This window comes from Centruroides vittatus, unplaced genomic scaffold, assembly GCF_030686945.1.
Source record: "Centruroides vittatus isolate TY-2023 unplaced genomic scaffold, ASM3068694v2 contig_890, whole genome shotgun sequence".
Classification (NCBI taxonomy): Eukaryota; Metazoa; Arthropoda; class Arachnida; order Scorpiones; family Buthidae; genus Centruroides; species Centruroides vittatus.
In genome coordinates, this window is record NW_027122581.1 from 506,152 (window position 1) to 518,319 (window position 12,168).

At 31.8% G+C, this 12,168-nt stretch overlaps 1 protein-coding gene across 4 annotated transcripts in view; it reads right to left on the reverse strand.

The window, feature by feature from the left end:
- Positions 1-12,168, reverse strand: part of LOC136983869 (guanine nucleotide-binding protein G(q) subunit alpha-like) — a 69,836-nt gene that overhangs the window by 42,611 nt on the left and 15,057 nt on the right. For all 4 annotated transcript variants that reach the window (XM_067280740.1, XM_067280738.1, XM_067280739.1 and 1 more), the window contains one exon: positions 4,673-4,857. In XM_067280740.1, coding sequence (XP_067136841.1) covers positions 4,673-4,857 — 185 coding nt within the window. The remainder of the gene's footprint in view (positions 1-4,672; positions 4,858-12,168) is intronic.

The following is a 12,168-nucleotide window of genomic DNA, read 5'->3' on the forward strand; positions in this document are numbered from 1 at the left end:
CTTTTACAAGATAATAATTTAAAACATAAATAATTTAAAATTTCTAAGTGGATATTTTTTCTTTTTTATTTATTAAAATATAAATAAAAACAGAAAAAAATTTTTACTTAGAAAATATACCTAATTCTATTTTTATATGGTAGATACATTCTCAAAAATTCTGCAACTTTTTCAATTAAATGCCAAAATACCTCTAGCTTTTAACACTAATCATACAATACAAATGCATACAAGTTTGTTTTGTATGCAATATAATTGCATACAAAAACCATTCTGTATTGAAAAAATTTGAGAACAATCATACAAACAAATCATTAAACATCAAATTAAATGTTATCTGACTACATCAATTATGAGATAAAGTCAGAATGAATAACTGATTGTCACTACACATAATCAATGAGCCCGAGATGAAAATTCTAAAGTTAAAAAACTAATAATAATTTTTTTTTATAAAGTAAACATGAATATTTTTCTTAGACTTAAAATCAAACAGAAATTTTTATTCTAAGAAATTTATTTGAAGAGTGTTATATCAAAAACTGTGTAAAAAGAATTGAATATTTTTCCTGATTATATTATGTAAAAATTCTATAAAAACAGAATTAACTTAGGTTTATAATAAAATAGCAGCATAAAATATAATTAATTCTGACTTGATTATTTCAAATTATTGGATAATTTAATCTCATTATTATTCTCCTTGAAATTTACATTTAAATCTGTGTTTAAAAAAATACAGTTAAATTTTGTATAATTAATTTGGATAAATTAAGGTTAATATTGTCAAAATATTGATTATTAATTGATAAAATTCTTTATCAGAACTACAACAACTTTAAACAGCTTTATTTCTAAAGAATATACAAACTCATATACAAACTTAAGGTTCACATTTGTATGCAAAATTAATTTTGCTAATTATATTTTAATTTCTATTAAACCACATAAAAATACACAATGTATTTTTATGTGGTTTAATAGAAATTGTCAGAAAACTTAAGAATGTTATCATTTTCTATTAGTGGCACATTAGAGCTTTGGGGAGCCAGGCAAATTTGAATTAGGGAGCCCCATGTAGTGTTGACTTCAAACACTTTTTTCAGGGGAATTTTTGAAGGGAATCTTCTGTATCCTCATTTGATTTAAGTTCTGCACTGTGTCAGCACATCCTGTGCCTGTTCCACACTGGCCATCTAGGATCACCAGATATGGGCTAAATTTCAATTTCAATATTCTTACTACAATAATGAGTTTATGAAAGATTTGTTTGGAGTCCCTATTGGTGGGGGCCAAGACAATTGCCCTTTTTTCCTATAGAGAGGTTTCAAGGTCGCATGTCACGTGATAAAACACACATTTGCTCCGCCCATTTGCCATTTTTGTGGTAGTTTTCGCTTGCTTAGCTTGCACATGGTCTGTTATTCGATGTCTTTTTTTAGTTTAAACGTACAAAAATACTGCAGTTCTATTATCATGGATTAAGTTAAAAAAGATTCTTTTCTTGCGGGCTATTCTAGCAGTCTAACAGGACGAGATGCAGCTCTGTACGAAGAGAAAATTTCGTTATGTCAAGGCGATCCATACGAAGCCAGTTTATCAGACTTCGTCGTAGATCAAGAGTTGTGGCCGAAAGTAGAATTTGGTGAGATTATAAACTATTTGGTTTTGACAACAAATTTCTACACCCTGTCACAAATGAAAGCTTATAAATCTTTAGAGGCCCATAACTATTTAACAAGTGGCTGGGTTTCTCCTGATATAAAAGTAAAAGTAATGAATAACAGCAAAGTAATATTGCTTGGAAAGATGTTTTCTTTTGTTTGTTTAAACTCGTGTTTTTACGTATTTCTTAACTAAGAATTTTTGTCTGAAAGTACAAATCTAATTAAACACAGCTGTGGAAATTTTTTAATTCAAATTGTTCACTACCTTTATTTTCTAGTTGAAACTAGCATTATAATAAGCCTACTTGCTTTTAGTTTTAACGTGTAATGTTTATAAGTTTGCACTAGCTAAAGCCTGAAATTACATTAGTTATTCGTTTATAAATGCACTATACCTAACTAAATTAATATAAGCAAATCAGTAAACTCTTTTAGGTTTTAAAATATAACTTAGTGTTTATTAACGTAAATATTGAAATGAAATGTTTCTGACAAACTCTTGTATTGATATTCACTTTATTCGTAACAAAATTTTTCTCGGTTAATTCTCGAGTGCCATGCAGTTTGCCTTCGTCGTGAAAGCTCCTCAGTTTGGGATCCTTGATGACAAATAATGCCGGAAATTTTAAAAAATGATGTTCCTTTGTTCTTGAGTGAATTAGCATCACACCCAATTACACAACAAATCACCATAGTGATATTCGCGACAAAAAAAACAACACAAGAACTCCAGTTAAAGCGCATGTGAACACACACAAAACGTAAACAAGTCACAAAGAGTCACAAAGATGGCTCTGGACAATTGCGCATGCTCATGACGTCACTCGTGATGTCGACATGAAACCTCTCTATAGAATAATGCACCACTGTTTTCTATTATCCTATGTTAATTTTTGTTAGGATTTTTCTACTCTGATTTTTATCCAATTAAATTTTATACTATTGGAGTTTTTAATTATGATTTATCCTAGATTTAAACAGTGGTATATTAAATAGAATAAAGCTATCACCAGATATTGTTAACTAATCAAGTTTAGAATAATAAAAAAAAAACCAATTTCTGAGGTAATTTAATAAGTAATTTCTGAAAGTAAAATAATAATTTTAGAAATTACCTTTTAATTTAGGAAACTTCAGAAATTACTGGGTCATCAAATCAAGTTCATAACTTTTGATAATTCTTAATATCAGTTATATCAAATATTGATAATATTAGCCAGTGTACATTTTGCTGACTTCAATTTTGGGAAATATCATATTGATAGTTGATTATTCAACAATATTGAATACCACTAGTGAATACTCCAATGACTATAGCATAGTCACTCCTAGTGCTGCTCTCATACTGTTAAAGACCACTTCATAAGAATGGAAAATAAAAGGAAATGTGTGTGTTCTTGTTACTTTCTTCTTATGATTGTTCATATTTTGAAGAAATAAAAGAAACATGCATGTGATTGAAACTCTTGATTTAAATGAGACAACCCTCATATGCATTCTAAAGCACTCATTGAAGCCATATCTTATTCATAAAATGATTTAACAAAAGGAGAATACTTGCTTTTAGTAAATTTAACAAATTAATAAAAAAACAGGGAAAGATAGTAAGGAATACAATATTGATATTTTATGTAAATTTTAAATTTTTTTTTACTTGGATAATTTATTATATAAAATACACAGAAAATTGTATAAAAGTGTTAATAGACATTTCTATTTTAACATTCTCCTCAATTACACAAATGCAAAGAATCATGTGAGATGAAGCAAAGAAAAGAACTTCTGTGCTCACTTGGTGAAGAAAAAGAAAGTATCTTGTGAGAAATGTGTGTAGTGTTGCATACTAAACCAATTTAGTATGATTTTCTCTTCTCTTTTCCATTCTTGTGAAATATGAAAAAATCATACTTACAGGGTGGACATATGCATGTCCTAGTAGAAAAATACTGTAATTTTTGAGATTTGTTAGAAACGAGTTATAATTGAGAGTTTGATAGAGGGCTAGTTGTTACTCAAGAAGTGTTTGACAACTCAAACAAGTACAGTAGACTGATAGATTTAGATGTACCAGAAAAGGCTAGAAGTGGTAGCAAATGGTCTCCATATAGCCTCAATTTAAACCCCCTGCAATACATTGCAATATGAGGAGACAAATAAAGATAAAGTTTGTCCCTTTCCAATGCAGCATCAATGCAGCTTCAGGACTTGCATCAGTCACAAAATAAAAGGAATTTTAGCAGCAATTAGATATTGCATTAGTTGACCAATTTTATGAATGCCTACAGAATTTGATTGTGCCTGAAAGCAAACATTTTCAAAATGGTATTTTGTAGTCCATTTAACTTAATTAATTCCATTTGATTTGACTTGAACTGCATTTGTACTTTTTGAATAATTTAATTTTTCCACCAGGATATAAATATGCTCCACTCTGGTAGCTTAAAAATTACATCTGTATAATTAGTCCATGTAAAATTAATCATCTTTTACAAGAAGTCTGCTGTCTTATTATCATTCTTTATTGTTTCTCTATAACTGTTATACAATTAGATTATATTTGAATGGTATTTTAAAATTATCATCTTATACTTCTTATCAGCATACTTCTTATAAATTTTCTAGAACACTATTGTATAATACCTTTTCAAGTTCCTTAACCTTAATGAATAAAATGTTAAACTAATAATATACAGAGTTTGTACTCCTATTCTCCTGCTAGCATACATAGTGACTAGCTTCTACATATGCCAGAAAAAATAGAGTTATGATCATCAGCAATACTCTTAATATATTCTAGTTCATTAGTCCAAAATGGATGTGCAATATATATATAGTGGCTTTTAATAAGAACTAAAACAATATTTGAAAATGTTACTTTTTCAAAAATATATATCTGCTAATTTAAGAAGGTTTATTTTCAATAGTGTGATAAAACCAGTTTTTCTTCATATTCTATTCAAAAATTACACTATAATACAATTGAAATTCAATTAATTGATACATACTGTATTTTTTTCATTCTTGTATTGTATTTGTAACAAATCCATTGCTTTTATCATGCTTTGCATGGCCATGAATATATTTTGGTATACAAGTTTAATAAAACCTCTTTTATCTTCATCAGAATAACCAGATCCATGAATAATTTTCATCTGTTTGATGAATGTACTCTTTCCAGATTCACCTGTTCCTATTAAATATAAAAAAATTTATTAGAATATCAATAATTTTAAAATATTCAGTAAACTATCAGTAAGTGATAATTATACTATAAAAACAATATATAGTTAAGCATCTGTAGCTCAGAATTCAATGACCTGGAAACACTTGTAAGCCAATACCACATTGGTGAAAATTATAGTATGGATACACTGTTTTCTTTGTTTTATTATAACATGTAAGTTCAATATTTTTATACAAGATTTTTACAATTTATACAAATTTCCATAGTCAACTGAACTTACTTTCAACTTCTGCATCACACTTAGGCATTCTTTCATATGATAAAATACAATTTAGCTAGTTGCACATAACAATTCAGACACTCAGAAAACCTTTAAGAGCAGAAAAAAACAATTTAAATACAAATGTTTTGGTCATTTTTACAGACTATCCTTATGTACAATAAAAAAATTAAACTCAGAAAAATAGAATATAACAGATGAACTTCAGAACATAAAATGCCGGTTGTTTTAATTTTTGTATTCTACGTGAGGATGATCTTTAACAATGACCAAAAACATTTATAATTAAATTGTTTTTGTTGCCTTTAAAGATTTCCTGAGCATCTGGATTTCCAATATCACAATTTATATTTTTGCACATAATGAATCAGCATCATGAAATTGGACAAAACTAAAATTTCATTATATGTGCAATTTACATAGTTTGTGTAGAAATTATATGGATTCATTAAATCATGCAGTTACAAAGAATAATAAAATTTCATTCTGTTACAAAGAATATCACCAAAGCTACACATTTGTGTTTTTCATGTTATGTTTAAATTAATAAACTCACCCTACACATGATGCACTTTATGATGTAAAATACAATAATAAGAAATTCCCATTATTGTATTTTACATGAACTGTGATAAGTGAAGTAAGTTGACAAATATAAATACTCGTTTGTTTTCAGGTTTTAAAATTTAAACACCCAGCAGGAGAATTGTTATTTGAGATATTGTGCATTGAACTAAATACATATCCTTGAAATCTGAAAATTTCAACCATGAATGGAGTTTTGTCCATATAGACCAGTGGTCCGCAAGAGCTAAAATATGGTCCGCAAAAGATTTAAAACTTTTATTCATTTTAAATTATTATTCCCACATTGATACAAACTGAATTTAATTTTTACTAAAAATGTTATGTTTTCTATTATAATAGTACTGCTAAAGCGTGTTACTCTTAAGTTTAATAATTATTTATGTTATTTTTCTTAAACCTTGTGGTCTCTGCTAACAACAATGAAATCAAAGTGGTCCCTGGTCAAAAAAGGTTGGGAACTGCTGATATAGACAAAGAATCTAACAAGAAAAGAATATGGTCCACCCCCTAACGCAGGGATGGGCAACTTGCGGCCCGCATTCATATATTTTGCGGCCCGCGACGCATAAAATGTGAATAAATATATCAATTTCCCAGCTTAAGGAAGTATGCAACAAAAATTTAAACGTTATTTTCTACAACTTATATATGGGAATAGTTTTTCCCACAAAGAATTTAGTAAAAATTAAAACAAGAAACCAGCTAACAGACACATCGAAACTAATTTAAAACTAGCAGTGACGAATATTTAACCAAATATGTCCAATATATTACGTTTACATCAGTTACAGAAGCTAAATTAAGTATACTTATGCTAGTTTATAATTATATATGAATAAATAATTCTGATTTACCAACATTTTATTTTTCTTTCTTTTGTATGCGGCCCGCATCAGTTCAAAAGTCTTAAAATGCAGCCCTTACATAGAAAAAGGTTGCCCATCCCTGCCCTAATGACTGCATTGGACAACCGACACAACGAATAGTACTGGTATCATACAACCCCTGGTTGGCATCATTATATAAAAGAATTGCGAAGAAACAAGGAATACGTATCACATACAGACGATGCCCATCAATATTTCAAATCCTGCATAATGATAAGGATAGACCGAACACAAAAAAAAAAACTGCCAGGGGTGTACGCGGTCCCTTTAAAGGACCATAGATTTAACAGAGATTTAATGTACATTGGCACCACGAAGCAATCGGTAGAAGTTAGATGGAAGGAACATCAGCAAGACATTAGAAATAACAGAAACAGCACCACACTTGCAGTTTACGCCTCAGATCCAGAAATCACAGAGGACTTCACGAGCGCTAAACTCCTCATCCCCACACGGCACACAGACAGCTTCGATGGTTAGAGCAAGTGGAGATTTGTAAAGCCTTCAAGTACACCCAACCAATCAATTTGAAGGACGAGATGAAGTTATCATTAGCATGGCAGGCACTAATTCAAGACAGCGATTTGAAGTAATGGAGGCAAAACGATTAAAGAGACCCTTACAGGGAAGTCACATGGATAAAAGATGCGATCAGATTGTGTTTAAATAGTTTATATCATGAAGATAAGCATGTGATCATATTACGTAAAAAATTTTGAATGTTGATGGCACACGGTTTCGATAGATTCGGAATTAGACAATTTGAATTTTTATCCAGAAAGAGGACATTCTTTGATGTAACGGTCGAAAAAAGAAAATATAGCTTGAAGAAGGACGTAGTGAGGGGCCGAAAACGTTCGCGTACGAACTTTGACAGCACCAGTTACAAGGTTTGCAAGAGGATTAAAAAGAAAAGAATATATTGTGGTCCTCAGTAATCTCAATGATACTGTCTCTGTGAATGAACCTTTGAATGAAGATTTGTTGAGCAAAGGGAAAAAGTGAGCTTTTCAAACCTTTTCAAGAAAATTGAAGTTAAAAACTTGAGTGATTTATGAATAAGTTTTGAAGGACTTTTTATCAAAGAGCTCAGTAGCAGCATGCCTTACTGATATTTGTGAGATTGCTGGGTCATGTCTCAATGAGTAAACTTTTTCCTCTCCCATATCAATGCAATTGTTACTTAAAATAATTGTAAAACGTACAGGGTTACAGAATTTGTCTATTTATTTTCTATTGAAAATGTGCATTTTCTCTTTCTTTAAAATTCATTTTCAGAACTGCTGTTAAAAAATAATAACTTTGAAAGAATTCTATTGCATTCTATCTCGAAAATCGTCGAATAAAAACCTGACGAAGATCGCGGAGGCGAACGAAAACGTTAGTTAAGTGGTCGTTAATGTTAGTACTTAGTACCGGAAATTCGAAAAAAGGCTTAAGAAGGTATAATGGATAAAAAATAAATTAATTAAAGTTTATTTTTTTTAATTAATAAATTTGGATACATGATTGACATAAAAAACACAAACAAGTAAAAAATATGTTTTAGTAATGGAAGCAAATGGACAAGTAAGAGACAGAATGACATTGTTTTCCTTGCTTATGAACAAGTCACATGACATCTTGCACATCATACAAAGGCTGCTTTTTTACATTCATAGGATTATTTAGAACAGTGAGAGCAAAGCACTATTCATTAACATTTATAAAACTTTCCCTCTCATCCATAAGTTACAAAGCAAACCATGCATAACACAATATTTTTGCAAAAATTGGGGCTGACATACTTGATAAAAGGGGGGTGAGGCCTTACTCAGAGGTATAGCCCTAGAAGGAGAAAGGAGGGGTCAGGAGGTGGGGATTAGGGAATGGTAATAGGAGGAGGAAGAGGAGGAAGAGGGTGCCTGCTGGGATCCATTTATTAAAACATAGAATTACATAATGGGGCTAACAGTTTGACAATTGATAATTAAAAAAATTTTAAATAATCTTCTCAGGACAACATTTTACATTGTAGGTTAATTAGAAATGGACAATTTTGAATGTGCTTGATAAAGTTTATTACTTGTTTATAAACTCATCATATCATATGATCATATCGAGTCAAAAATGATAAAGCACTGCCCAATCTTTTTGTGATCATCAGAAAGCAATCTTGGAACCCATTGAGAACACAATTTTCAATAATTCAGTTTCTCCAAAACAATGGTATACAAAACTGATCTTGAAATCTGTGGAAATTCAATTGATAACACTGAAATTGTGAACTGTTGGTTGTCTTGAATTTTGTTATCCACATCACGAACCAAATCTTCAGAAATCAGAGAAGGTCGGCCAGGGCGTGGCTCATCATGCACATTAACCTGCCCATCCTTGAACATTCTCACCCATTTTCGAACTTTTCGAACATTTTCGAACTGTCACTCATAGCATTATCACTGTATAAACGTTGCGAAAAGTTCACTGAGTTCAGCGTTATATCCACATTTGCTTGTCGCAAGTACTTTCGACGAACCTTACTGTCGTCGTCTTCAGGTGAGTGCATAAATTTGCCGAAAAACTTTAACCCCTTAACGCCCATTGACGTCTATAGACGTCAAGATCCGACATAACCCGAGATAACTCGGAAAAATTTTATAGCGTTACAAAAAAACGGTACTTTGGGACCGAAAAACATTTTTTTTGATCTTTGGAATGTTTTCTGTCTCCAAATTTTTTCAAAAATTTTTACCCGCGCGAAAAAATTTTATTGCGATTTTAATTAACCTTTAATGACCTGCAATTAACGCTTAATTGTTTTTTTATGGGATTTTTTTATGGAACTTCATTCATCATTCTAAACTTCTAGTGCGTCGATTTTACTTCGGTAAAGTTATTTAAAGCTATTTTCTGATGTCAAAAACAACATCCAATAGTTTTTTAATTTTTTTAATTAATAGATTTTTTTATAATTACGTTTAATTAAGTCGGGGGGTCGGAAATATCAATTAAAATCGTAATTTTAAAAAAATATTTAGAAATATACCACCATCTAGTATTCACCCTACTTTTTACCCTTCTCCTCCCGAGAGTTTCATGAGAATGTCCCGCGAAAGACGACACCAGCTGTTCTCAAGGTCATCCAGCTGTGTAAACAATGACTCATTGGTGTCAAGTTTCGCGCTAAGGCGAGAAGAGGGGAATTGTACTTTGAAGCTTTTTCTTCAAAATTAACACATTTCTTTCGTTTTTTTTTCGTTTTGATTATTTTTAATTGTAATTTAATTATTAATTATGATTTTTTTTTACGCTGCGGGGGAATTAACGAGTTAATTAAAAAGAACAAATCCGAGCTGGCAAAACAGGGTCTCGAACAGGGTCCACAGAGCTGGCAAAAAAGGCTCTCAAACAGGGTTACAATCCGCTATGGTCGCAAGCGCATATGCTCAAGTGCTGCAATGATAGAAAAATAGTTTTCATCTGGGAATCCCTCCTTACCACCACGCTAGAAGCATGCAACACTCCCACTCTTGATCTGCCCAATATTTGGGTCACGTTATTCAAGTGTTTAAGCGCGTTTTAGCGTTATCTAATATACGATTAGCGTGAGCGCGGGTCTGCGCATGCGCGGCCTCTCTAGTCGCGGAGCCAGATGCTCAATCGGCTTTCGAATGTTTTTGAATTTTTGCTTTACGTTCGTAACGGCTTTGATAAAGCTTTATGCGTTCTATTCTGCATTGGATTTGTTCTTTTTAAAGTTTTTCGGCAAATTTATGCACTTGCCTGAAGACGACGACAGTAAGGTTCGTCGAAAGTACTTGCAACAAGCAAATGTGGATATAACGCTGAACTCAGTGAACTTTTCGCAACGTTCATACGGTGTTTGGCGTGAATATTGTCGTACCGACATTATCACTGTAAACTTCACAAATCTGACAGTAAATTTCTGCTGCTCCAAGTTTCTTGCACTTAAGAATCGAATAACAGATTGTATCACAGTTGGCGGGAGACTCAATTTTCTTAAACATTTTAAACTCCTACAGCTCTGCACACAGATAGATGATATGGCTGCAAATGGCATCAAAATGTGCGCCAAGCTTGCTTGGAGAAGAAGCGCATGCGTACTGCCGTGATCGCACATTATTCTCACTCTCATTCACAAACAGACCTTATTTAAAAATTAGCCCTCGTAAAAGTACTACAAGAGTAATAAATCACTAATATAACTATAAACCATATGTCATATTGTCCTGTAGAAATAAAAAATAATACAGTAGAATCTGAATCTAACAGATTGCAGAATAATGGACTTTTTCTAGGTTCCACCAAATCAATGTAATTTTACCTCCTTTTAGTAGATCCATAACTTGTAATAACAGATTTTTTTCTAGCCCTATCTATTGTAAACTGTATTTTTTTCAATATTTAGTTAATCATTGAATGTTTCCAGGCATTTGTAGAGTTCAATGATGCACTTGTTACATCTGGGATACATACAATTGAAGAATTGTCTGAAGAAAGTCAGTAGTCTGATATGATTAAGGAGGAGCCACCTAGTGAACATTTTGATTGTGGCCAAAATTTAGCAAGACCATTGAGTCTTTCCACATTCCACAAGACCTTCAATAGGCAGAAAAGCAGGATCAAAACAAATCAAGGTGAATGAGTTTTTTAACAGATTGTTAAGTTCTAATAAGCATACATAATTTGCCTCTTTTTTGTGCTTACAATATATACAGTTTCTGTCAGCTTTGTCATACACATGGCATAGTATACGATCTTATAATACATGTGTTTCTATAAAAAAATAGAGATCTCAAGGAGACTGAATAATTTTAAATTATTTCAAATAACAGATTCTCAGACCAACAGATGATTTTCAGTGACCTGAGTGATCCATTAAAACAAGATTTTACTATAATTTCATTACAGCTTTATAGAAAATTTGAAGTCAGTTGAGGTATTAAGGGAAAGCAGAAAAATAGTGTAAACTCAGATTGTATCTTTGTAAGTTATGTTTTAATTTTTATATCTTTTAAAATCAAATAATTATAAATTACAAAATATTAATAGTGTGTGATAAGCCAGGGGCTACAGGGGGGTACCCTATTAACCATTTAATCGACACAGGTTGTTAAAATCCAACCTCGGAGTCATCGGAGGGCTATAGGAGGGCAAAATTGAGTGGTGAGGGAGGTGAGCAAGTCGACAGGCGTCGTTAGATAGACAGGAGACAGGTTAAACAATTAAACAAGGCATTTATTAAAATCTAAGGTTAACAAGGTCTACAAGGCTATACTCAGTTAAATGCGATTAACAACTAGATATATGTATAAAAGGGCAGCTCTTAACTAAGCCTATTCTCGTAGCGAGAGAGAGTTCACATGCTCTAACAAAAATACCTCTATGAGGAAACGAATAGTATGCATCGTATGGCTCATAGAAATTGTAGTCCTAGTCAATATGATGATATGGCAAGCTGTATGGAAGTTTGAAGCCGTGATCTGTCTTCTACCAGAGTCTTGCCCTTTCGTTGAGCTGGGAGACGAATGTATCACATAGACAAGCATAACTTCCATTGGA